The following is a 27,065-nucleotide window of genomic DNA, read 5'->3' on the forward strand; positions in this document are numbered from 1 at the left end:
GGGCTATGCTTTAGAGACTGCCGCATTCACTTTAAATAGGGCTCCGTCGAAATCCGTTGAGACGACACCGTATGAATTATGGTTTGGGAAGAAACCTAAGCTGTCGTTTCTAAAAGTTTGGGGATGCGATGCTTATGTCAAGAAACTTCAACCTGAAAAGCTCGAACCCAAGTCGGAAAAATGTGTCTTCATAGGATACCCTAAGGAAACTATTGGGTATACCTTCTACCTCAGATCCGAAGGCAAGATCTTCGTTGCCAAGAACGGGTCCTTTCTAGAGAAGGAGTTTCTCTCGAAAGAATTGAGTGGGAGGAAAGTGGAACTTGATGAGGTGATTGTCACCCCTTCCGAACCGGAAAGTAGCACAGTGCGGGAAAATGTTCCTGTGGTGCCTACACCGACTGGGGAGGAAGTTAATGATGATGATCATGAAGCTTCGAATCAAGTTACTACTGAACTTCGTAGGTCCACAAGGACACGTTCCGCACCAGAGTGGTACGGCAACCCTGTCCTGGAAATCATGTTGTTAGACAACGGTGAACCTTCGAACTATGAAGAAGCGATGGCGGGCCCGGATTCCGACAAATGGCTAGAAGCCATGAAATCCGAGATAGGATCCATGTATGAAAACGAAGTATGGACTTTGACTGACTTGCCCGATGATCGGCGAGCCATAGAAAACAAATGGATCTTTAAGAAGAAGACGGACGAGGATGGTAATGTGACCATCTATAAGGCTCGACTCATCGCTAAGGGTTATCGACAAGTTCAAGGGGTTGACTACGATGAGACTTTCTCACCCGTAGCGAAGCTGAAGTCCGTTTGAATCATGTTAGCAATTGCCGCATACTATGATTATGAGATATGGCAGATGGACGTCAAAACGGCATTCCTTAACGGCTTCCTTAAGGAAGAGTTGTATATGATGCAGCCGGAAGGTTTTGTCGATCCTAAGAATGCTAACAAAGTATGCAAGCTCCATCGCTCAATCTATGGGCTGGTGCAAGCATCTCGGAGTTGGAACATTCGCTTTGATGAGATGATCAAAGCGTTTGGGTTTACACAGACTTATGGAGAAGCCTGTGTTTACAAGAAAGTGAGTGGGAGCTCTGTAGCATTTCTCTTATTATATGTGGATGACATATTATTGATGGGAAATGATATAGAATTCTTGGAAAGTGTAAAGGCCTATTTGAATAAGTGTTTTTCAATGAAGGACCTTGGAGAAGCTACTTATATATTAGGCATCAAGATCTATAGAGATAGATCGAGACGCCTCATTGGTCTTTCACAGAGTACATACCTTGACAAGATATTGAAGAAGTTCAATATGGATCAGTCCAAGAAGGGGTTCTTGCCTGTATTGCAAGGTGTGCAATTGAGCACGGCTCAATGCCCGACCACGGCAGAAGATATAGAAAACATGAGTGTCATCCCCTATGCCTCGGCCATAGGGTCTATTATGTATGCCATGCTGTGTACCAGACCTGATGTAAACCTTGCCGTAAGTTTGGTAGGAAGGTACCAAAGTAATCCCGGCATGGAACACTGGACAGCGGTCAAGAATATCCTGAAGTACCTGAAGAGGACTAAGGATATGTTTCTCGTTTATGGAGGTGACGAAGAGCTCGTCGTAAAGGGTTACGTCGACGCTAGCTTCGACACAGATCTGGATGACTCGAAGTCACAAACCGGATACGTGTATATTTTGAATGGAGGAGCAGTAAGCTGGTGCAGTTGCAAGCAAAGCGTCGTGGCGGGATCTACATGTGAAGCGGAGTACATGGCAGCCTCGGAGGCAGCACAGGAAGCAGTCTGGATGAAGGAGTTCATTACCGACCTAGGGGTGATTCCCAATGCGTCGGGCCCGATGACTCTATTCTGTGACAACACTGGAGCTATTGCCCTTGCGAAGGAGCCCAGGTTTCACAAGAAGACCAGGCATATCAAGCATTGCTTCAACTCCATTCGTGAAAGTGTTCAAAATGGAGACATAGATATTTGTAAAGTACATACGGACCTGAATGTAGCAGATCCGTTGACTAAACCTCTCCCTAGAGCAAAACATGATCAACACCAGGACGCAATGGGTGTTCGATTCATCACAATGTAACTAGATTATTGACTCTAGTGCAAGTGGGAGACTGTTGGAAATATGCCCTAGAGGCAATAATAAATGGTTATTATTATATTTCTTTGTTCATGGTAATTGTCTATTGTTCATGCTATAATTGTATTGTCCGGAAATCGTAATACATGTGTGAATACATAGACCACAACGTGTCCCTAGTAAGCCTCTAGTAGACTAGCTCGTTGATCAACAGATAGTCATGGTTTCCTGACTATGGACATTGGATGTCATTGATAACGGGATCACATCATTAGGAGAATGATGTGATGGACAAGACCCAATCCTAAGCATAGCATAAAAGATCGTGTAGTTTCGTTTGCTAAAGCTTTTCCAATGTCAAGTATCTTTTCCTTAGACCATGAGATCGTGCAACTCCCGGATACCGTAGGAGTGCTTTGGGTGTGCCAAACGTCACAACGTAACTGGGTGACTATAAAGGTGCACTACGGGTATCTCCAAAAGTGTCTGTTGGGTTGGCACGGATCGAGACTGGGATTTGTCACTCCGTGTGACGGAGAGGTATCTCTGGGCCCACTCGGTAATGCATCATCATAATGAGCTCTATGTGACTAAGGCGTTAGTCACGGGATCATGCATTGCGGTACGAGTAAAGAGACTTGCCGGTAACGAGATTGAACAAGGTATTGGGATACCGACGATCGAATCTCGGGCAAGTAACATACCGATTGACAAAGGGAATTGTATACGGGATTGATTGAATCCTCGACATCGTGGTTCATCCGATGAGATCATCGTGGAACATGTGGGAGCCAACATGGGTATCCAGATCCCGCTGTTGGTTATTGACTGGAGAGGCGTCTCGGTCATGTCTGCATGTCTCCTAAACCCGTAGGGTCTACACACTTAAGGTTCGGTGACGCTAGGGTTGTAGAGATATGTGTATGCGGAAACCCGAAAGTTGTTCGGAGTCCCGGATGAGATCCCGGACGTCACGAGGAGTTCCGGAATGGTCTGGAGGTGAAGAATTATATATAGGAAGTCAAGTTTCGGCCACCGGGAAAGTTTCGGGGGTTACCGGTATTGTACCGGGACCACCGGAAGGGTCCCGGGGGTCCACCGGGTGGGGCCACCTATCCCAGAGGGCCCCGTGGGCTGAAGTGGGAAGGGAACCAGCCCCTAGTGGGCTGGGCGCCCCCCCATGGGCCTCCCCCCATGCGCCTAGGGTTGGGAACCCTAGGGTGGGGGGCTTCCCACTTGCCTTGGGGGGCAAGGCACCCCCCTGGCCGCCGCCCCCCCCCCCCCACCCTAGATGGGTTTGGCCGGCGCCCCCCCCCCCCTCCCAAGGGGTCCTATATAAAGGGGGGAGGGAGGGCAGCAACATCTCAGCCTTGGGCGCCTCCCTCCTCCCCTTCTACACCTCTCTCTCTCGTAGAAGCTCGGTGAAGCCCTGCCGGCATCCCGCTACATCCACCACCACGCCGTCGTGCTGCTGGATCTCCATCAACCTCTCTTTTCCCCTTGCTGGATCAAGAAGGAGGAGACGTCGCTGCACCGTATGTGTGTTGAACGCGGAGGTGCCGTCCGTTCGGCACTCGGTCATCAGTGATTTGGATCACAGCGAGTACGACTCCGTCATCCACGTTCATTGGAACGCTTCCGCTCGCAATCTACAAGGGTATGTAGATGCACTCCTTTCCCCTCGTTGCTAGTATACTCCATAGATGCATCTTGGTGAGCGTAGGAAAATTTTAAAATTATGCTACGATTCCCAACAATAACTATCCCTCAACATGCAACATAGAGTCACTCCAAAGTCACTAATAGTGGAGAACAAACGAAGAGATTATGGTAGGGTACGAAACCACCTCAAAGTTATTCTTTCCGATCAATCCATTGGGCTATTCCTATAAGTGTCACAAACAGCCGTAGAGTTTGTAGTAAAATAACACCTTAAGACACACATCAACCAAAACCCTAATGTCACCTAGATACTCCAATATCACCTCAAGTATCCGTGGGTATGATTATACGATATGCATCACACAATCTTAGATTCATCTATTCAACCAACACATAGAACCTCAAAGAGTGCCCCAAAGTTTCTACCGGAGAATCAACACGAAAACGTGTGCCAGCCCCTATGCATAGGTTCATGGGCGGAACCCGCAAGTTGATCACCAAAACATACATCAAGTGAATCACGTGATATCCCATTGTCACCACAGATACGCACGGCAAGACATACATCAAGTGTTCTCAAATCATTAAAGACTCAATCCGATAAGATTAATTCAAAGGGAAAACTCAATCCACTGCAAGAGAGTAGAGGGGGAGAAACATCATAAGATCCAACTATAATAGCAAAGCTCGCGATACATCAAGATCGTGCCAAATCAAGAACACGAGAGAGAGAGAGAGAGAGAGAGAGAGATCCAACACATAGCTATTGGTACATACCCTCAGCCCCGAGGGTGAAATACTCCCTCCTCGTCATGGAGAGCGTCGGGGGATGAAGATGGCCACCGGTGAGGGATCCCCCCCTCCGGCAGGGTGCCGGAACAGGGTCCCGATTGGTTTTTGGTGGCTACAGAAGCTTGCGGCGGTGGAACTCCCGATCTATTCTGTTCCCCGAAGGTTTTAGGGTATATTGGAATATATAGGCGAAAGAAGTCGGTAAGGGGAGCCACGAGGGCGCCCCCAGGGGGTGGGCGCACCCCCTAGCCTCGTGCTCTCCTCGTTGATCCCCTGACGTGCACTCCAAGTCTCCCGTATTGCTTTCTTTCCAAAAATAACTTTCCCGGAGGTTTCATTCCGTTTGGACTCCGTTTGATATTCCTTTTCTGCGAAACACTGAAACAAGGGAAAAAAACAGAAACTGGCACTGGGCTCTGGGTCAATAGGTTAGTCCCAAAAGTCATATAAAAGTGCATAGTAAAGCCCATTAAACATCCAAGATGGATAATATAATAGCATGAATACTTCATAAATTATAGATACGTTGGAGACGTATCAATCTGTGAAGCGGAATACATAGCTGCTTCGGAAGCAGCACATGAATAAGTTTGGATGAAGGAGTTCATATCCGATCTGGGTGTAATACCCAGTGCATCGGGTCCAATGAAAATCTTTTGTGACAACACTGGAGCAATTGCCTTCGCGAAGGAATCCAGGTTTCACAAGAGAACCAAACACATCAAGAGACGCTTCGACTCCATTCGTGAAAAGGTCATGGATGGAGACATAGAAATTTTCAAAGTACATACGGATCTGAATGTGGCAGACCTGTTGATTAAGCCTCTTCCGCGAGCAAAACATGATCAGCACCAAGACTCCATGGGTGTTAGATTCATCACAATGTAATCCAGATTATTGACTCTAGTGCAAGTGGGAGACTGAAGGAAATATGACCTAGAGGCAATAATAAAGTTGTTGTTTTATATTTACTTATTCATGATAAAGGTTTATTATTCATGCTAGAATTGTATCGATCAGAAACTTAAATACATGTGTGAATACATAAACAATACCGTGTCCCTAGTAAGGCTGTACTAGACTAGCTCGTTGATCAAAGATGGTTAAGGTTTCCTAACCATAGACATGTGTTGTCATTTGATAACGGGATGACATCATTAGGAGAATGATGTGATGGACAAGACCCATCCGTTAGCTTAGCATTTTGACCATTCAGTTTATTGCTATTGCTTTCTTAATGTCAAATACATATTCCTTCGACTATGAGATTATGCAACTCCCGGATATCGGAGGAATACCTTATGTGCTATCAAACGTCACAACTTAACTGGGTGATCATAAAGATGCTCTACAGGTATCTCCGATGGTGTTTGTTGAGTTGGCATAGATCGAGATTAGGACTTGTCACTCCAACTGTCGGAGAGGTATCTCTGGGCCCTCTCGGTAGTACACATCATAAGAAGCATTGCAAGAAAAGTGACTAATGAGTTAGTTGCAAGATGATGTATTACGGAACGAGTAAAGAGACTTGCCGGTAACGAGATTGAACTAGGTATGAAGATACCGACGATCGAATCTCGGGCAAGTAACATACCGATGGACAAAGGGAATTACGTATATTGTCATAACGGCTCGACCGATAAAGATGTTCGTAGAATATGTATGAGCCAATATGGGCATCCAGATTCCGCTCTTGGTTATTGACCGGAGAGGTGTCTCAGTCATGTCTACATAGTTCTCGAACCTGTAGGGTCCGCACGCTTAACGTTCGTTGACGATATGGTGTTCTATGAGTTATATGATTTTGTGACCGAATGTTGTGCGGAGTCCCGGATGAGATCACGCACATGACGAGGAGTCTCGAAATGGTCGAGAGGTAAAGATTGATATATAGAACGATGGTATTCGGACACCGGAAGAGTTTCGGGATGCACCAGGTAGTCATCGGGTCACCGGAAGGGGTTCCTGGCACCCCGGTAGGTGTATTGGCCTAACAGGCCAGGGAGGGACAGACCAGCCCACAGGGGGCTAGTGCGCCCCTCTCCCTGGCCGTTTGGCCCTATGGAAGGAAAGGGGGAAGGGCTAGCCCCTCCTGCCTTCCCCTTCTCATGGGAGAAAGGAAAAGGGGGCGCCTCCCTTCCCTGCCTTTCCCCGCACCTAAACACAGCAAGGGGGCGCCACTTGGGAGGAGATCCCAAGTAGGATTCGGCCTACTTGGGGGCGCCTCCTGGCTGCTCCCTCCTCCCCCACCTATATATATGTGGGAGGGGGGCGCCTAGCACACCCAGAACAATTGCTTAGCCGTGTGCGGCGCCCCCCTCCACCGTTTACACCCCTAGTCATATTTTCGTAGTGCTTAGGCGAAGCCCTGCGGAGAGAGCTTCACCATCACCGTCACCACGCCGTCGTGCTGCCAGAACTCATCCACTACCTCGCCGTCTTGCTGGATCAAGAAGGCGGAGGACGTCATCGAGCTGAACGTGTGCTGAACGCGGAGGTGTCGTACGTTCGGTACTCGATCGGTTGGAACGCGAAGAAGTTCGACTACATCAACCGCGTTGTCAAACGCTTCTGCTTACGGTCTACGAGGGTACGTAGGCACACTCTCCCCTCTCGTTGCTATGCATCTCCATGGACAGATCTTGCGTGTGCGTAGAATTTTTTTTGTTTTCCATGCAACGTTTCCCAACATTCATCCTCATACCAACCGTAAGCAAGGACGGTAATCTCGACGACACTTAGTACATTTCCTTGCCATTGCTTTGATAACCCGAGCCTTTATGCGTCACTTACCTATCGAGACTAGCAAGTTGAGAATTGTCGGGCCACGCTCTTTGTGCACCTTAGTGATACGCTTACTCCGCATAGCTACATTTAGCATGCAAATAATCTTGCTATCATCATTGTGCCATAAGTCTCTCCCATGCATATCTTACATATTTGTCTCATATTTTGGCTCGCAAATCAAGCATTGTGGCATAGTAAAAAAGGCTTTTAAGCAAAAGAGGAGAAACAAAGAGCTTGTAAGCAATAGCATCCAGCCATTTTGCATAGCTACATCATCTTGGTCATTACATACATAGGATACTTGGGATTGAAGACGGCATGTTTCTCTCATAGGTTGGTGCACAAAGCGTATCTTGCCCATTTGAGCAATCGAGCTAGCGTCTATCTAGCATCCGTACAACAAGAGCATTCTCTGTGGTTACACATTTTGAGCTCACTCCTTGGTCAAGGAAATATGCCCTAGAGGCAATAATAAAATTGTTATTTATATTTCCTTATATCATGATAAATGTTTCTATTCATGCTCGAATTGTATTAACCGGAAACTTAGTACATGTGTGAATACATAGACAGAGTGTCACTAGTATGCTGACTAGCTCGTTGAATCAAAGATGGTTAAGTTTCCTAGCCATAGACATGAGTTGTCATTTGATTAACGGGATCACATCATTAGAGAATGATGTGATTGACTTGACCCATTCCGTTAGCTTAGCACTTGATCATTTAGTATATTGCTATTGCTTTCTTCATGACTTATACATGTTCCTATGACTATGAGATTATGCAACTCCCGAATACCGGAGGAACACTTTGTGTGCTACCAAACGTCACAACGTAATTGGGTGATTATAAAGGTGCTCTACAGGTGTCTCCGATGGTACTTGTTGAGTTGGCATAGATCGAGATTAGGATTTGTCACTCCGATTGTCAGAGAGGTATCTCTGGGCCCTCTCGGTAATGCACATCACTATAAGCCTTGCAAGCAATGTGACTAATGAGTTAGTTGCAGGATGATGCATTACGGAACGAGTAAAGAGACTTGCCGGTAACGAGATTGAACTAGGAGTTGAGATACCGACGATCGAATCTCGGGCAAGTAACATACCGATGACAAAGGGAACAATGTATGTTGTAATGCGGTTTGACCGATAAAGATCTTCGTAGAATATGTGGGAGCCAATATGAACATCCAGGTTCCTCTATTGGTTATTGACCGGAGACGTGTCTCGGTCATGTCTACATAGTTCTCGAACCCGTAGGGTCCGCATGCTTAACGTTCGGTGACGATCGGTATTATGAGTTTATGTGTCTTGATGTGCCGAAGATAGTTCGGAGTCCCGGATGTGATCACGGACATGACGAGGAGTCTCGAAATGGTCGAGACATAAAGATTGATATATTGGATGACTATATTCGGACACCGTATGAGTTCCGGGGGTCACCGGATAATTATCGAAGTGTCGGGGGGTTATCGAAACCCCCGGGGGAACTAATGGGCCAACATGGGCCTTGTGAGAGAGAGAGGAGGGGCCATAGGGCTGGCCTCCCCCCCCCCCTTGGGAGTCCGAATTGGACAAGGAGGGGGGCGGTGCCCCCTCTTTCCCTCCCTCTCTCCCTCTCCTTCCTTCCCCCTTCCTCCTCCTAGTTGGACTAGGAAAGGGGGAGTCCTACTCCTACTAGGAGGAGGACTCCTCCCCTCCTTGACGCGCCCCAAGGGCCGGCCGGCCTCCCCCCTTGCTCCTTTATATACGGGGGCAGGGGCACCCTAGAACACACAAGTTGATCATTGATCTCTTAGCCGTGTGCGGTGCCCCCGTCCACCATAATCCACCTCGGTCAAATCGTTGCAGTGCTTAGGCGAAACCCTGCGCCGGTAGATTCATCATCACCATCATCACGCCCTCGTGCTGACGAAGCTCTCCCTCGACACTCTGCTGGATCGTGAGTTCGTGGGACGTCACCGAGCCGAACGTGTGCAGATCGCGGAGGTGCCGTACTTTCGGTACTAGGATCGTTCAATCATGAAGACGTACGACTACATCAACCGCGTTGTCATAACGCTTCCGCTTACGGTCTACGAGGGTACGTGGACAACACTCTCCCCTCTCGTTGCTATGCATCACCATGATCTTGCGTGTGCGTAATTTTTTTTAAATTACTACGTTCCCCAACACTTGGTTGTGCGGATCCGTTCCTAGTGATATACTTGGATTTGATCTATTTGCTTTACTTGCAATTTTGTGAACCTTCTCAACTTTATCGATATCTGGACTAACATTTGCTTGAAATTTTGTGCCACTCATCCTAACCAAGCTCCTCCATAAGCCCCTAGCACCTCCATCGCCATCATTCACATTGACCGGAGAGCTCGCACCACCATCTGCACGAACTTGAACCGGTGAGTGAGCACCACCATCTTCACAAATTTGAACCGGAGAGTGAGCACCACCATCACCACCATTCAGTTGGACCGGAGATTGAGCACGACCACCATCACCACCATTCACTTGGCTTGCCGAAGCACCACCACCCATGCCGAAGCCACCATCACCACCACCAACACCCATGTCGAAGCCACCACCACCAACCATGCCGAAGCTACCTCCGCCACCCATGCCAAGGCCACCACCACCATTGCCGAAAGAAAAGCCCCCTCCAAACCCAACACCGCTACCACTCATAAGATTTTTGAGCTCCATCTTCCTCCAGAGCACGATCTCCATAAGATTTTGGAACCGGAGCGGGTGCGACGCTCGGTGGTGCCGCGCCGGCTGCGCCGCTTTGAACGAGATGGCTCCCTTGCTGCTTCCTCTTGAGGGCCGCGGGAGGAATTGGAGCGGCGGCGGGAGGAGTTGGAGCCGTGTGAGGCCCGGGCGGACGGACCGACGGCGGTGGCGGAGCATGGTATGGAGCACCCGGGGGGCGGCGGTGGCTCCATCCGGCTGAATTCCGGCGCCGCGAGGCCGGACGGTGAGGTCGGAGGACGGATGGGCGGCGGCATCGGGGTGAGAGGCGGGAAACAGAAGTCGGCGAAAGAGGATCCGGCAAAATCGGGTGGATTCCCACACATATGGAGGAAATGGGCTCGCGGATGCGGGATCCCCAAAAATATTCTGGGACGACCTGATTTGGCGGATCTGCTCGGGTCAGAGATACAGGATGGATCCCGTAACACACGGTTATTTTAGCGAATGGCCCGGTTTGCGGGATCCGCAAACACACAGGCTTTGAGGAGATCATCTATTTGGAGGCTTAGCACCCCTTCTGCCTCAAGAGATCCTGCTCTGCTCTGAACGCTCGAACCCAACGCTTTGCTTGCCATCTGCTCCACAAACCTAGATCGACAAACTCCACAACCCACCCACACTCCAGGTCTCCAAAGTGGGAAAGCCGGGAAAGTAGGTCTCCATAGCCCGAGAGGTTACCGGGTCCCGGGAAGCGGATGGAGAAGGAAACCTAAGCGAACTCCAGTGGAGTCCAGGAGTAGTCTAAACCCTAGGCGCGCCGTCAGGGGAGTGTCGTTACGGACAGCTAAAAATCTACCAACTGAGTCTTTTTTTCAGGAGTAGAGGCACGCCTTATACTAAGAGGGATTATATATATTTTAACATGGATGTGGCTAGGTCTCAATCCATTGAGACTTAACCAAGTCTCAGTCAAGTGGTATACTATGTAAGAACAAAAAAAAAACATTTTTTTTGTACGAATCTCCATGCAAAATATTGAAGGAAGGTAGCATCAACTGAGACATAACGAAGTCTCAGTTGACTGAGACTTAGCAAAACTGTTTTAACAAAGAAAAGACAAGCCTTACAAGCTTGTCTTTTACACAAGGTACAACTTATTTGAAACAGAATCACAATAACCTAGTGCAGGTACGTATATCTATGTATCACAACATACTCAGATGTCCAGGCCCGCCTCTTTGCAACTCGTCCTTATATGTGCTTACATCCTGCTCAATATTGTCGAGCAAACTTGTAACTGGAAATCGCTACTCATATTTGAATGCTAAGGCATACAGGTCCTTGATTCAAGTGGAGAAGCCCTCACAGTACCATTGAACACGACCAACACAAGCACAGGCTCACATAATCGAATATCTCTGAACCGGCACCGCAGAGCAGACCTCGTACCAGCAGCTATCTATACAGCCGCTACAACTGCACAAGGTAACATATATTACTTCAGACAATTGGATGAAGAATCAAAACATCACGATTCTGGAGACCAAGAAAATTACTACTGTACCTCTGTAACTAAATATAAGAAGTTTTTGCAGAACTATTTACTTCGGTGGCAAAGTTTTGAGAGAATATTAGGCTGGTCATAGTGGGGAGTAACTTAGACTAGTGTCATATGCATGAAACTAGTCTAAGTTACTACCTTCATAATGCAAAGTAACATGATAGTAGTGTCATAGATGGCTTCATTTATTAGCTTGTAGACTCATCTTGTCTTGGGAAGCGCTATGTTACAGTAACATATTATGTTACCACCTCACATTAAATACTTGCCACATAAGCAAAAATTTATTGGAGTGCGCTATGTTACTAGCTAAGTTACTCCCACTATGACTAGCCTTAACTGCGCACTTTTTGAATCTTTCTACCATTTCTACCAAATCTGCTAACAGACTTACAAAACAGGGCTAGCAGGAAATGAAATGTGGAGACTTACTCATGATCTGCTGATCTATTCAAGAACTCCTCTTCTTAGCAACTCTAACTTGGAGCATCAGATGGACATCTCTCTTGAATATGGACCGCAATTCTTCATTGGCTTCAATCCCGATTCTCCTGAAATATTTATCCCAAATCAACACATTAGGATCAAGCATGCATACGATTAGTTGTCATAATACATTTGATTGGAGGCGTGAACTGAATAGGCATAATTCTTGCAATACATCTAACTGGAGACACGAAAAGGGAAGGCAGTTCACCAAAGAAATAGCTTGTCATATTGATACATGGAAGCACGTTTGAATACAAGAATATTACCCGATCTTAGAGCCATTTTTTCCAACAAGGATCTGCCGTTGGCTTTGCTTTGGTGCAATAAAGTGTTGTTCCACCCTAAGAGAACCGTCTTTTAGCTCCTTCCAATCCATCAGCCGATGCTCAATTACATATGGGATTTCCTGTAGAAACTCATATTTAGCAAATAATGCACACATATTAAAGGAGCGCCAAGTTTCACAGCAGAATAAATTATAAGAATTACTTGGTGAATATGATCCAGCATCTTCTCTCGCACAACCTCCAATGATATGGTTTTCATTACTTCTTCAGTCATTGTCGCCGGTTCCTCGTCCCAAGGTCTTCTCACTGCCTAACATAGAAGAGGTTAAGTTTCTCACTGTCTACATAGAGGGGATATATTTGGGTATTGATCGTGATAAAATTGATTTCATCACATGTTTCATTTTTTCTATTGGCAAGTACCTAAAAGGAGAGCATAAACAATCATTAATGGTATTACTTAGCAACCAAACACAGTGTTTCACAAGATCCTGGATTCAGTTTACAGCAACAAAGAAAAACAAGTGTTATTTTTTTCAGAAACTTCACAAAGAATCAAAACATATAAATAAAGTAGATCATTTCATTAAGCAACTGATATTGGTCATTTGATGGATTGGGTGGAACAAGAAATGCAAGCAGTCTTAAATTTTATATCTGCTATAAAATTCTACAAAGAATTATAGCCAAGTTATTCATCCTAACTCAAGCAGCTGCCTTCATAGGATGATAAACATAACACAAGATGGACATTTCAATCTACAAAACAGTATCCATCTAACGATTAATATACACACAAAATTCAGCATCCAACTCCCTTGAAATTCAGAATCTTCTTATTTTTCACTACAAACATGTTACAAGTAAAGAAAATACAGCTATTTGACAATTTAGCAGGGTAAACTGAATGTCGGGAATAAATCAATACCTGGTCCATCAAGTACTGTACAAGGTCCTTCACTCCTTTGCCTTTTAGTCCAGAAACCATGAAGTACCTAAGAAACATTCCAGGCAATTTTAATCAGGCATATGAAAAAAGGAACGCAACGTAAATCATAGTGCAGACCAAGGGGTACCGCTCAAATCCAGGAAGATCTTCAAATTCCTTTGCAACCTTCAGCAAGTCTTTTTTGTCATCCACTAGGTCAACCTTATTCATGCATAATATACGTTTCTGGTTTGGGTTTACCTCGGCACCCAATCGTTTGATTAACTTTATTACTCGGGAATCAGGCCTGCACAAATCTACAAATGGTTAAGCAGTGTGAGATAAACTGTAACTGAAAATGGACCTGAGAGGAAAAGATAGTGAGACTTTACATTTTCAGATGCCTATTGACATCAAACATTACTATTAGTAAATCATAGAGGTTAACTGAGTTCCAGGCACTCTCTACACGAACGGTGACATCCCTATGAGGAAACCCATGGTGCCCTAACATGAGACCTGGGGTATCAAAAAAGCACTGCAGAGAATTTTATCAGCTGGAAACAACTCAAACTTCGAGATTTTTTTTAACATCGTTCAGGCAGGCATTTTCGGCAGCAGGTCATAATTAGTTGATATTAATATATCATAATGGGAAAACAACTAATGCTTTACATTACATATATAAATTTCTTAATTTCCATAGAATAAAATAGATTGGGTGAGCCAAAATATGTACTTGCACTACAGGTGTAACCAGATTTCTAAATGCAGTAAATAACTTGCTAAAATAAAATACTACCTCCGATCCATATTACTCGTCGCTCAAACCGATGTATCTAGATGTATTTCAGTGCTAGATCTAATCCGTTTGAGCGACAAGTAATATGGATCGGAGGGAGTACAAGAATTCCATGACATCATACATAATACACATCATTTTCAAATTGCAATTATTTGACAAAGAGAAGATCCTGAAGAAGCCATGCTAAAGTCAAATATTGAAAAGTGTAGATCAACACCCTACTAACAAAAGCAGATACTTGATAGAAACATACTATCTGAGTTTTCCCTTTTGTCAGCACGCCCAAAATTTCATGAGTTGTTGTATTTGTCTTGCGGGAGACTGCAGCCACTTTTGAGCCAACCTGTTAGTAGATATGAACAAGGAAACTTAAGGCATCACTATGGTTATATGGTAATTTCACTCTCACTAATAATGAAACTGAATACCACTTATTAAACAATAAGGCATCATATTAGCAGCACTGCGAGCATTAAGTGAACAATCCAACATTAACAATTGTTCCATTCCTGAACAGATCAGATGTCATCCTAGGACTTCCACAACAACTGATAGATGACACGATAAAACATAATACACTTTATTTGTCTTGAATGGCTCATGTTACTCTAGTACGTAGTAATAAATGGCATCTCAAACCATAGAATGACATGTACATAGCTTTTATTGGTCTTACACAAGCTATCAGTTTTCTTCTATGCATTTCGAAATTATCTCTCCCCTTAGTACCAAGCGATTGGACATGTACTACCCCATCCAGGGCCAGCCCTGAGGGCGGGGGTGGGGGGGTGGGCGGGCGGAGATGTTTTAGATGCTGATCGAGTAGTTTTCAAATGAACTGTTCAATGACCGCATAGACGTGGTAATTAACTCTTGATTTCTTTTTCCATTCATGCAACTAGATAAGCGTAACTTTAGCACTGTTTGATTAGATTTGTAAAGATATGGATATGGAGTAATATTTTGCATACCAGTCATATGAATTGTCTCATCTATCTTAATTTCTCGAAACTGCTATTTAGAATAACGATATTAACATTATTTAGTTCAAGAAGTACACTACATTTTAGATACATATTCCTTTTAGAACTATTTACGGCCTTTTGGTACCTCAAATACATTATTTACGGCCTGACACAAAACATGGTTTCGTATTCAGGTGAAATAAATATGGCTTTGTATTGCTAAAGATGTGTTGTCATAGATACACAACACTTCTTTGTCTATTTCCTCCATAGGTCATCATATATGCAGTGACACAAATCACAATAATTATTGCTAATATTTTCACATGTACATGTATATCGAGTTATCGACTATCATTATTATGACGTTTATATTAGGGGGCCTCAAGGTTTAGTTTCGCTCCAGGCCCCCAAAATCTCAGGACCGGCCCTGACCCCATGTCACAACATCTAATATTGACAATATTCATGAACGAAATACATAAAAAAAGGGGCAGAAAGAAAACGTACAGCAGTGTTGGTGAGCGACGACTTGCCGGCGTTGGGCGCACCGACGATCCCGACGGAGAGCGACATCTGGTCCTCCTTCCTGACCTCCTCGGGGCCTCCCTCCTCGTCCTCGTCGGGCGGCTCCAGGGCGGCCTCAAGCAGCGCGAGCGCCACCTCCCGCGACCGCTCTTCCTCCACCGCGTCCTCCACTCCCATCCCTGCATTCTTCTCCCCGAAGAGCGCCTCGTCGGCGCGTGCGCGGAGGGAGGGGTCGAATCGGACCTTACAAAGCGCGGAGAGGGGGTTGCGGACGGGTGCGGCGGAGGCTGGGGATGGGTCCGTGGGTGGGAGGGAGAAGTCAGCGCTGTTAAAATCAGCGTCGTGGGCGGCGGAGTCGGAGTCTGAGGAGGCAGCAGCGGCGGAGGAGGAGGATGAGGAGGAAGAGGTGGAGAGGAGGCGGTGGACGGGGAGAGGAAACTGGGTGGTATGAGAGGTTAGCTTTTGGAGCGGCCGGAGAGCTCGGACGATGCGGCGCATGGCGGCAGAAGGGGCGGCGGCGGCTGCCGGCGGAGGGTTTAAGGGAGCGGAGGAGAGAAATGGAGCCTCGTGGTGTGTAGCGGGCTTCTGGGTCTACGCACGTCGGTAGTGAAGTAACTAGGCCTCGGCGGAATTATTTGTGGACGGCCGAACGGGATGTTTAGCGCCCACCACTTTGACGGCCCAAAACGTATTTACGTCTCACCTCAAGCGTTTTCCTTGTGCGTCGTTTCTAGGCCGGCCCATTTTAACGCGTACGCTTGCTCGCGGTCTGCGTTCGTTTTGACGGGCGCCTGAAGCGCCCCCGCGCTGGGCCGGCCCATATAGTGCTTTCTTATGACTTAGATTCGCGAAAATAAAAGGAATTCCCTATTTGACGCATATTGCGTCAAACTGTCGAGCAAACACACAGACTGGGCGAACGAGCGAGGAATTGGGCCGGCCCATCCGTAGTACGTACGAGGTTTCGGTTTTAGGAATCTTCTAGAGGATTCCCAGCGGTTTTTTATCGGTTTTGGGAACCTTCTAGAAGGTTCCTGGACCGGTTATTCTATTTTCCGTTTTTTATTTTCTTGTTTTTGTCTGTTTCTTTTTTCTTTTTCTGTTCGTGTTTCTTTTTCTTTTTCGTTTTAGTTTTTCTTTTTCTTTTCCTCTTTGTTTTTTGTTTTTGTTTTTCCTGTTTCTTTTGTTTGAAATTTTCAAACATTCTGTTCCAAATTTCAAAAAATGTTCGCGTGTTCAAAATTTGTACACAATTATAAAAATTGTTCATGTTTAAAAAAATGTTCAGCAATTTCAAAATATGTTCTTGCTTTCAAAATTTGTTCACTATTTTGAACAATGTTCATATTTCAAAAATTGTTCTCATTCTCAAAATTTAGTTCATGATTTAAAAAAAATGTGTTTGAAAAAATGTTCAGGGATTTCGAAAATTTCAGATAATTTTTGGAATTTCAAGAAATGATATCGTTTTCAAAATACGTTCACAAATTGAAAAATTGATCGTGTTTCACAAATTGTTTGAAGTATCAGAAATTGTTCGCGTTTCAAAAGAAAAATGTTCGTGTTTTACAAAAATGTTCGAAGCTATAGAAAAATGCCTTCATTTCCTATATTTTTGTTCATGTATACTAAAAAATAGCATTTACAAAATTGTTCGGGTTATTCAAATTGTTCTCTGTTACAAAATTTTGTTCTGAATTTTCAAGAATTGTTCCTCTTTTTAATTTTTGTTCACCAATTCAAAAATATCACGTTTTCAAAAATTGTTCTGGTTCCAAAATTTGTTCACAAATTCAAGAAATGCTCCTGTAAATTTTGTTCGCAAATTCAAAAAATGTTCGGCGAATTTCGAAAAATGTTCACATTTATTAACTTTTGTTCACCAATTCAAAAATGGGAATTTCCAAAAAATGTTCGGGCTTTCCAAATTTGTTCACATCATCAAAATGTTCATGTGTTTCAAAAATGTTCGCGCTTTCAGTTTTTTGTTCCTGTGTTTCAGAAAATGTTTTGCATTTTCAAGAAATTCTTCTTGATTTCAGAAAAAAATATTGTTTTCATGTTGTTCCTTTTTTTCGAAAAAAAAGTTTTGAGATTCCCAAAATTGTTTCAAGTTTATTTTATTCCTGTGAAATATGAAAATGTTTGTGTTTTGAAACATATTGTATTTTTCAAAAAAGAAAATCACGTTCAAAACTTTAAAATAATTTTAAATCTGTTTCGGCTTATAAGGCGAACTGCCATTTTTATGTACGAAATCCCAGGAATTATGGTGCCTATTAGCGTTGCTCACTTGCAGTAGGGTATATGTACGATCCCTGCCGTTGTTGTATGCTCTTTTAAGTATGGCTCTTCAATTCTATCGTGAGAAGTTGACTGTCGCAGTGGCAAGCATTCACGCCATCGACCACGCAATCGCAGGATCAATTCACGTTTTTGCGTTTTCTCATCTCGGATGGTGCCACCGGAAATGGGCCAGCCCAGGTTAGCGGTGCCCTATGCGAAGCGTCGGCACTTTGCCGCAGCGAGCGGCCTATAGGAGGTCTCAAAATAAAAGGCGCCGCCTGGGAATCAAACCAGCGAACTATCTCTTCGATGTAGTACGAGGAGTAACTACCTCGCCACATAGCGGATCTGGTATCTATTAAGTGTTTACTTCTTTTATTCCTTCTTTCTTCTTCTTTCTCCTTTTTCCTTTTTTCCCTTTTTGTTTTCTGTTTTTTATTTTTTTGCTTCCTGGTTCGATGCAACCTTTCAAAATACATGAACTTTTTCTTCAATTTGATGTTTTTTTTAAATGATGATTTTTTTTTAATTTGGGCACATTTCCGAAAATCCATGATCTTTTTTCAAAATTTGATTTTTTGTTTCAAAATCAATGAACTTTTTCCAAGTTTTTGTGAACAGTTTTCCCCAAATTTATGAACTTTTCTTCAATTTTGATGATCCCTTTTTCCAAATTAGTGAACTTTTTTTTAAACACGGTGAATTTTTTTCAAATTCGGTGAACTTTCTGTTAGAAACGATGAACTTTGTTCAAATTGATGAACTATTTTTCAAAATCGATGAACCTTTTTTCAAAAGCGATGAACTATTTTTAAATTCAATGAACTTTTTTTCAGTTTGTGAAGTTTTCTTCAAAAATGATGAGGTTCTTTCAAAATAGACGAACTTTTCAAATTCATGATTTTTAAAATAATTCAAAAATCTAAGTGACAAAATAGACGGTAATTGTGCAGTAAATAGTGGGGACACACTTGTTCATATATTACTGGCGCAATTATTTGCCGCAAGTCCATAATGTCTACTCCTAATGGAGGAGTTGGTAGTCTCGCCTTACTCCGGTTAATTCTTCCCCACCGTTTTTTTGTCCCATCAACATATTTAAACCGGATTAACCCACAATCTACTTAAACCGATTTTGTCTGCCAATAAAATCAATTTTCGGTCTATTTGGTAACTTTTATATGGAAAAAAATGAATCATGATCAATCTTTAATCAATATCTGAGACCAAATCTCTACTCGTCACCCGCAAACGATTTTTACCATCCTTTGGTTTATCTCAGGTACCCAAATCACGTTGGAACCAGAACTTTCCTGAAATACATGGCAAATCACCATTCGTGACTCTCGCTCCCGATCCCCAAAACATCCCGTCTCTCTTCCTCCCCACCCAGTTTGGCCTCGCAAACCTAGCCGCCGACGAAAGAGTTTCTTCCTCGCGTCATATCGCTTGACTACATCGTCGACTGCCACCACAAGCAACCATGCATCCTCTACCTGACCGCCGCCTCTCCCACCACCAGCCATGGCGATCGCGGCACAATCCTCCGTCCACTGCCTCTCAACCTCACGCCAACGCTCGCCCGATCGTTGTGTGTCGCCACCTTAGCCGCCCCCGCCCCAGCCGCCGCATCTGCCAAGGTCGGCAGACACATCCTGCGCGTGGTCGCCATTGACTTGCACGCGGGCGCCCTGAGGTGATCATCCTGTCCCGCCAGGCGCTCCTCCGCGCGCTAGCAAACCACGCAGCGCTGAGCACGCCCAGGGATTGAGCAGGGGGGCCAGACCGCCAGACGCGCGACGCATCCAACCCCACATGGAGGCTGCAGCCGCTGCCCCGCCTCCATGTGATGAGGAGAACCCGTACAATATGCATGCATCTTGTCAATCCCTTCTTATATCATTTTAATCTTAGCTAGGCAGTCACATATGAGCCAGGCCGTGGTCTTTTACATACTTGCGCTAACTTCAATTACTTGTAGCCTGTGGGATCTATGATGCGAGGGAAACGAACATGCCATAAGGCACAGGTGAGTACCCTCTTTGTATTACTATTCTTATTCTTGATCCTTTTCGCATGAGAGTATCATGCATGTTTGTACTACTAATCCACTATTATCTATTTGTAGCGTGTTTGACATTTGCTGTCCTTTTGCACACCACTTTTCTGTGTTTTTGTCCAAACTGCCATGGAAAGTAGACCAATAAAAGGTAATAACGTGTTTAAATTTTAGAGAGTTGATGTGCTACTATGAAGTTGCATTGGAGAATTGCATGTGCAAGTGGACTGGATATATACTCTGGTTTTTGTTAGTTGGTATGACAGCCTTGATACTGCATATAGTTTGTTTCTTTTACAAAACATGAACAATAGTATAGACTGTATTTTGATCTGTTTAGTAGTTACAGATCATGGTGAGGATTGAACTGCAATAGTATACATGGAAATGAATGGCGTTAAAGATTTGAAATTGTAGCTCAATAATCTAAACTGACCTAAGTTTCATCCCAGTCAGCTATATCTCGTTTCTTTGTATGACGAAATCTCCATGGTACGAGCTCGCTACGGCCTTAATTTGTCACTCCATGTTGCTATATGCCAGCTCTCTGTGTCTCACTGTGTTTGGTTTTCTTTCAATTGTATGTTATTCATTAGCAGGGAAACTGGGACAATGACAACGCACAGACGAGCTACCAGCAGGCGCACCTGAATGCGTCCGGCAGCGAGCACCCTCCCTCATGTCGCTGTGGCATGCTCACTTCATGAGCCACAATGGCGCCGGCGTGTTTGTGGAGCCCGTTAGTGTGGAGTGTGTGCACGAGGGACAGGGTGTTCGTGGAGATGCTATGGGAAGCGTACGCGCGAGATAGAGTGGATGACCAGTGAGGGCACCTACTGTGTCCGAGTTTTTGGGAGGGTGACCGACCTCCTGGCCGATGACTACTTCCCGGACACAATGGGCAACGATGAAGGGGAGGAAGTCAACCACGCTTCCGGCTATCTTGACGACTTGAGCGTGTTCTATCACCTGCGGCCATTCGTGAAAATTACCCAAGATGTTCTCACAAATCTGATACATATGGTCAGCCGGAGGATATTGAGTACAATTATTTTTTCCGTGTGTTGAAGTAGCATGCCAAAAAGAGCACACAAGTGCATAAGAGGACCTGGCTTGGTATCCAAAGAGTGAAATTCAATTTGAATCTCCCAATACTTCGGTGCTTCAAAGAGCTTGGTTGTTTGTGCTGCTCCTCCCATTGGCTGCTGCTTTTACAATGGTTTTTTTAGTAGCACATCAGTATATACATGTATATAGATTTTGTTACATTATTATAAGTTTAACACAGTATGCTTTGTTCTTTTGATTTGAAGCGAGATTAAATAAGGGAGCTATCTTTACGTATTTGGAGCAAAATGTTGTGATACATGAACCACATCCCTTCGACCTTGGTTTAATACCCTGGTTCAATATAATCTATCCTTCTCTTATTTTCATAATCGATGCTGATTGGTATATATGTGGAACTAAATTAACATGGCCCAGAATTAATGTTTTTTTTTTCTGCCCAGGTGGTCCATTTTTGCTGCCATGGAATATTTCTCTAACATGGGAAACAACTTTCATTGCCATGGTAGTATTAATTATTTTGCCACGACAACCAATTTTTACTGTTATGTTTTTTAATAGTGCATCTCCATTGCAACACACGAGCAATCTCCTAGATTCTAGATTCTAGCCTTGCCTCAATTCAGCTCCATTCATGCGGCAATCACTGACTGCTAGATTTAGAATCAGAATGGAATGTGAATCCCAGAAAGGAAAACTGTGTAGATCAGAAAAAGAAGATGGAGGGCCATTCCTAGATGCTCCCATCCATGACCAAAAATCGTCCAAACATTCTACATTTCTAATGGCCAACTAATTGATTGCATAAAAATAACGGCCAATACATTTCAAATAAGTTACTAATAGGGATGTTCTCTCACATGAATAAGACAAACATTAAGAAAAAAATCATGGACCGTAAATGAGATCGAAGGCCACAAAATATTGGTGCACTCCAGAACCTCCCAGATGCCTGAGTATCAAGTGTTTGTAACATCAATATTGATCTCACATGCGTGGTGTAACACAAGAAATTTCCTTTTTAGACCATACAATATGGATGAAGGCCTACACTGGTAGACTACGATTTTGCAGGAGATTGGGCGGTTGGAGGCCATGGCATGCACTGTGAGCCTTTATGTGCAAGTGCAAAAGACCTCTACTAAAACGAGATTTCGTATGTCGGAACGAAGATTCATCCCCTGCACTCATTAATGCAAAAATCATTTGAAACCAAGCCCTGAATCAATTGAGAACAAAGCCTTTAATACAATTAATTTGCCAAACATTTTTTAGACTTGCAGTTAATTAGATTCATTTGAATAGGGATTTTCATGCTGAATCAATTTTGAAAACCAAACTATTAATATGATTAATTAGCCAGATACTCACTCCGTTCGGAATAACTTGTACAATTTTTTTTTTGGAAAAGGAGGAAGACCCCCGGCCTCTGCATCTGGGTGATGCATGCAGCCATTTTATTAATTATTCAGAAAAGACCTTACAAAGTAATACATCAGTAAAACTGAAAACCACCGTTCAGGCAACATCTGTCGCTACTCCTATCCAGTTGATGAAGGGATGCTGATAGCCTGGACCTAATATCAAACAGCTCTCGCAGCCAAACCTAACATCTAAGACCTGAGGCCCCAACCAAGCCACATGCCGGGTATGGGGAACCCATCGGTCCGGCACACACCCATGGCAAAAACACGTCGTAGTTTCATAAAAAATGTTACAATGATCATTTCAAAAAAGTTTGAATAATTTGTATTGCACACATGGCAAATTTGCGAAAAATTGTTGTATTCCTACATAGAAGCATGACAAGTTATGTAAAAATGTAATGTAACCTAAGAAAAAGACACAAGCATGGCAAATTTACCAAAAATATGGTAATTATGTAAAAAAAACTGTAATTGTACCCTAAAGAAAAGACACAATCATGGCAGATCAGAAAAATGATTTGTTGACCAATTGATTGTTTGATTACAGTAGCAGCAGCATCACTAAGTTAACCATGGCAAAAAAGAAGTTGACAAGCCAAAAAAATTAGGTGATATGTCAAGTTAAATCACTGAATAAACATGGCAACTTCACACAAGTGTGTAAATTACATCTGAAAGAGACACGCTGAATATAGTGGTAAGCTCGATCTAGTAAACTGAGCATTCTAGAGCAGCAAAATGCATAAGCATAGCAGCAGCAAACAAATGCTAAAAAATGATCTGTACTGAGAGGGAGGAGAAGCACTGACGGTCGACGAAGGACTGATGACGCGTGCTCTTCCATGTGCGGCGACGGAGCAGGAAACAGCGAGGACGACGTAGACGCACCGGTGCTCCTCCATGCTCGGCCACCGCGGACCCTTCCATGACGCTCCTCGTGTGGCAGCCGCAGAGCGCCTCTGCTCCTCTAGACGCAGCAACGGGCAGCCTGATGGCTCCTCGTGTAGCCTGATGGCTCCACGCATCGACGGGCAGCCTGATGGCTCCATGCATCGATGGCTCCTCTAGACGCATCGATGGCTTCAAGCGGAGGGCATGCGGGAGGCGGCCTCTTCGACCGGCGGCGGCGCGACGGCCGGCGGGGACGACGAGCCCACAAATCTCCACCACCCAGCACCTCGGCCACGGTGAACGGCAACCACCGCGCGCGCGAGGCTATCTCCGCCACCGTCAACACGCCGCTGCGCACCAGCATCGCCGCCGAGTACTACCTCCGTCCGCCACCGTCGAAGATTCACGGCATCGCCGCATGCCTCCTCCCGCTCCTCGTCTCCGCCGCCTACGCCTCCTCTCCCCGGCATCGCACACGGTCATCTAATCGCCGACTGGCTCGTCGCCAACAGCCTGGCCGAATGCGCGAGGAAGAAATGGCTAGAGGGCGGGGAACGGAGAAAAGGATAAGAGACAGAGAGAGAGAGAGAGAGAGAGAGAGGTGTCGCAGTGCGGGCGTTCGGGGACGACGCCTGTTTTTCTGAACGGGGACAAAATGTGACGTGGCGCCCCAGGTTGCTTTACGATTTGTGCAAAAAATCCAATGGCGTTGAGCGCGTTCGGGAGGAGATGATAAAAAGTTGGTCGTTCGGGAGTTATAGATTCCATAATAATTGCAGCATGTCTTATAAGAATTATGAACGGCGACATATCTAAATATGATTTGGAATTTTGAACGTGTCTTTATTTAGGAATTCAAATATTTATTGAAACAAAACATTTTAAAATTGCGAACAAATTTTACAGGATGGAAAATTATTTGAAAACACGAAAAAATTATGGAAAAGTCAAATATTTTTTAATCTTGAACAAAATTTAGAAAAAGGGGAGAATTTTGAATAAATTTGAAAATGTTTACCTTTTTTCAAAACAGGAATATTTTTGGAAAAAATGGAAATTTATTGAAACTCTGAACAACAATTTGAAAAGCAAACAATTTTTGCACATGTGTACAAATTTTGAAACTGTGAACAACTTAGAAAAGGTGCACTTTTTTTAATTTGATGAGCATTTTTCGAATTTTTGAACAAAATTTGAAAAACCAAGAACATTTCTGTACTTCTGAATAATTTTTGAAACTCCAAGCAAACTTTGGAAAAAGCAAATATTGTCTCAAATTTTAGAACTCTTTTTAAAAATTGCGCACATTTTTTGAATTTATGAACAAAATTCTAAAGGGAGGAACATTTTCCGTACAATTTTTTAAACCCCCGAACTAAATTATGAGAGCAAACATTTTTTTCAAATTTGTAACAATTTCTGAAAAATCAAGAACATTTAAAATTTTCTGAACAAAAATTAAAAAAAGCATTTTTTGAACTTCCAAACATTTTTTGAAAAGCATGAATATATTCAAAATTTAGGAACAAAATTTGTAAACGATAACATTTCGTGAAGTTTTGAACAATTTATCAGCAGCACAAACAGTTTTCGAAAAAAAGGAAATACACTGGAAAAGAAACAAGGAAAAATGAAGAAGAAAGAACAAGAAACAGATGAAAAAAAAAGAAACGGGAAAAGAAAAAAAAACTGTTCAAGAACCTCCTAGAATGTTCCTAAAACCGGGAAAAAAAACTGGGTGGGAACCACCTACAAAGTTCCCAAAACTGGAATCACTGAAACGTTAAATGGGAGAACAGAGATTCGAAATCATAACGTGACCACCAACAGGCTACCGCCATTACCACCAGACCCAGTTGTCTTCCTTGTCCGCTGACCGGAAAAAAAAAGATCTATTTGATCCTTCTTCTTGTACTACACAAATGTATATTCCCTTATTTCAAAAATAAGTGTCTCAATCATAGTACAACTTTATAGCAACGTTAGTATAAAATTGAGACATTTATTATGGGATGGAGAGAGTATTATATATCCGATATTAATTATCTAAACATAAATTCAAAAGAAATATAAATCATGAATTTTAAAACAGTTCAAAAATATGAAAAGGTTCTTCAAAAGTGAAAAAAGTTTGCCGATTGTGAGAAAATTTTCATCGATTTTGGAAAAGCTCATCAAATTTATAAAAAAGTTCACAATTTTGAAAATAGTCCATTGGGTTTGAAAAAAATCATTGAATTTGCAAAACAATTCGTCGATTTTTGAAAGAAAGCTCATCGAAATTGAAAAAAAAATCATCAAATTTGAAAACAATTCATCAACTTGAAAAAAAAATCAAAAATTTGAAAACACTTCATCATTAAAAAAAAACACGCATTAAAAAATAAATAAGAAAACCCGAATAAGACCGCCTCGAAATCGACCAGCGAACCGGGAAAAAACCGGCATAGGAAGCTTCCCAAAACCAACGGATCCCCGCGATTGAAGATACAAATAAAAGTAAAAAAGCAAGTTATGAAGCACTAGTCGTTCGATGGCCCACTCATAACTGTGTTGGCGTCGATGCAACTGAGCGCGAGGTCAAACTCCCGTGGGTGCATTTTTCTAACGTTAAATCAGAAGAAAAAAATATACATGGGCCGGCATAGCTCGCAGCAGCTTCAGGCGCCCGTTTGTGAAATGACCTATAACTGATGCCTGCAGTGCTAAATAGGAAGCGCCTGCATTCTGCTTGGTAGCTGTTAGTTTTTCTTCGGTTTCAACCGGTTTTTCTTTGATTTCTTCTAGTTTTTGTTCGTTTCATTTTTCTTTGTTTTTTCACTATTTTTTTGGGTTTTCGGTGTTTCTTCACCATTTTTCTTTGATTTTCAATGGTTTTAGTCTTTTTAGTTCTTTCTCTGTTTCTTCTTTTTAATACATGTCTACTTTCTTTCAATACAAAATGTACATTATCCGTGTACACTCAGAGGCAGCTGCTGCCAACTACCACCAATCCATCTTCAGAGTTGTACTGATGTATCAACCTTGTCTGGTCTAGATGTTGTTGATGCCACCACGACGCCAGACAACGCCGCCATCTTGTGCTCGTCCATCAACACACGCCCAGCAGTGAGACCCCGCTGCTCCATGACGCTGGGAACCGCCGTTGTCGACGTGTCAGATGCAACGCTGCACCTCCTCTGCGAACACCACCTGCTGCCACTAGTCCCATCCCCTCCACCTGCAGTTCCTCTGCACTCCCAACCGAGCCCAAGCCCCCTGACGGCACCTCCAGAAAGGTCACGACGTGAAGCGTCGCTGCTGCCAAATCCAAATAGGATTGTAGGTTTTCACCCAACATGGGATTGGGGTGGGTGGATTGGGCGCTCAGCTGCGCCTTCATGAAGGAAAGCGACTCCCATGCCCGCCGCCGCTGCTGGGCCGGCCAGACCGGCCAAGGATTCCCCCGGACCCAAGGTACACCACCAGGGCTCACCATCACCGGAGTCTGCAACCGCAAACCACCGGGACAACGAGTGAGGCAACAGAAGGGATTGGAACCACCAGATCTGACGCCGCGAAAACCGCCAGACGATCACCGGTCGCCTGATCCGATCCCCGGCAGCCCTCCTACCCCGTCGTGCCCAGACGAGGAGGCAGCGTAGGGGCCGCCACCCCGGATCCAGCAGCCTCCGCCCCAGATCAGGCAGAGCATAGCCAGGCTGCTGCCACGACCGCCCCTAGGAACCGGTCG

At 44.1% G+C, this 27,065-nt stretch overlaps 1 protein-coding gene and 1 long non-coding RNA gene across 5 annotated transcripts; one reads left to right on the forward strand and one right to left on the reverse strand.

The window, feature by feature from the left end:
* Nucleotides 1-11,073: 11,073 nt before the first annotated feature.
* On the reverse strand, nt 11,074-16,210 carry LOC109748125 (GTP-binding protein ERG). 4 transcript variants are annotated; one of them, XM_040396743.2, is made up of 10 exons: nt 15,584-16,203; nt 14,362-14,451; nt 13,696-13,841; nt 13,565-13,610; nt 13,452-13,489; nt 13,304-13,370; nt 12,578-12,685; nt 12,355-12,494; nt 12,032-12,150; nt 11,074-11,514 (listed from the first exon to the last, which is right to left on the reverse strand). In XM_040396743.2, exons 1-9 carry the CDS (start codon nt 16,097-16,099, stop codon nt 12,051-12,053), a joined length of 1,251 nt encoding a protein of 416 aa, XP_040252677.1. In that variant the 5' UTR covers nt 16,100-16,203; the 3' UTR covers nt 11,074-11,514; nt 12,032-12,050. The 4 variants fall into 4 exon arrangements, 2 of the variants coding, with proteins under 2 accessions (XP_040252677.1, XP_020162760.1); XM_020307171.3 differs by having other exon boundaries at nt 13,452-13,610; nt 15,584-16,202; XR_005763785.3 differs by lacking the exons at nt 11,074-11,514; nt 12,032-12,150; nt 12,355-12,494; nt 13,696-13,841 and having other exon boundaries at nt 12,580-12,685; nt 13,452-13,620; nt 15,584-16,209.
* Nucleotides 16,211-18,062: 1,852 nt separating this feature from the next.
* On the forward strand, nt 18,063-21,302 carry LOC120969507 (uncharacterized). Its single transcript, XR_006667102.2, has 2 exons — nt 18,063-20,097; nt 20,546-21,302. It is a non-coding gene; the product is annotated as an uncharacterized lncRNA (long non-coding RNA).
* The last annotated feature ends 5,763 nt before the right edge of the window (nt 21,303-27,065 follow it).

This window comes from Aegilops tauschii, chromosome 7, assembly GCF_002575655.3.
Source record: "Aegilops tauschii subsp. strangulata cultivar AL8/78 chromosome 7, Aet v6.0, whole genome shotgun sequence".
Lineage (NCBI taxonomy): Eukaryota > Viridiplantae > Streptophyta > Magnoliopsida > Poales > Poaceae > Aegilops > Aegilops tauschii.

What these genes read in the sequence shown, in the direction of transcription:
- LOC109748125 (XM_020307171.3), bottom strand. Translation starts at nt 16,099, where the DNA reads ATGCGCCGCATCGTCCGAGCTCTCCGGCCGCTCCAAAAGCTAACCTCT. An exon ending in GTCAATAGGCATCTGAAAAT is followed by an intron (nt 13,611 to 13,695) that starts GTAAAGTCTCAC and finishes AGATTTGTGCAG; the next exon opens with GCCTGATTCCCGAGTAATAA. An exon ending in TGCTGGATCATATTCACCAA is followed by an intron (nt 12,495 to 12,577) that starts GTAATTCTTATA and finishes GAGTTTCTACAG; the next exon opens with GAAATCCCATATGTAATTGA.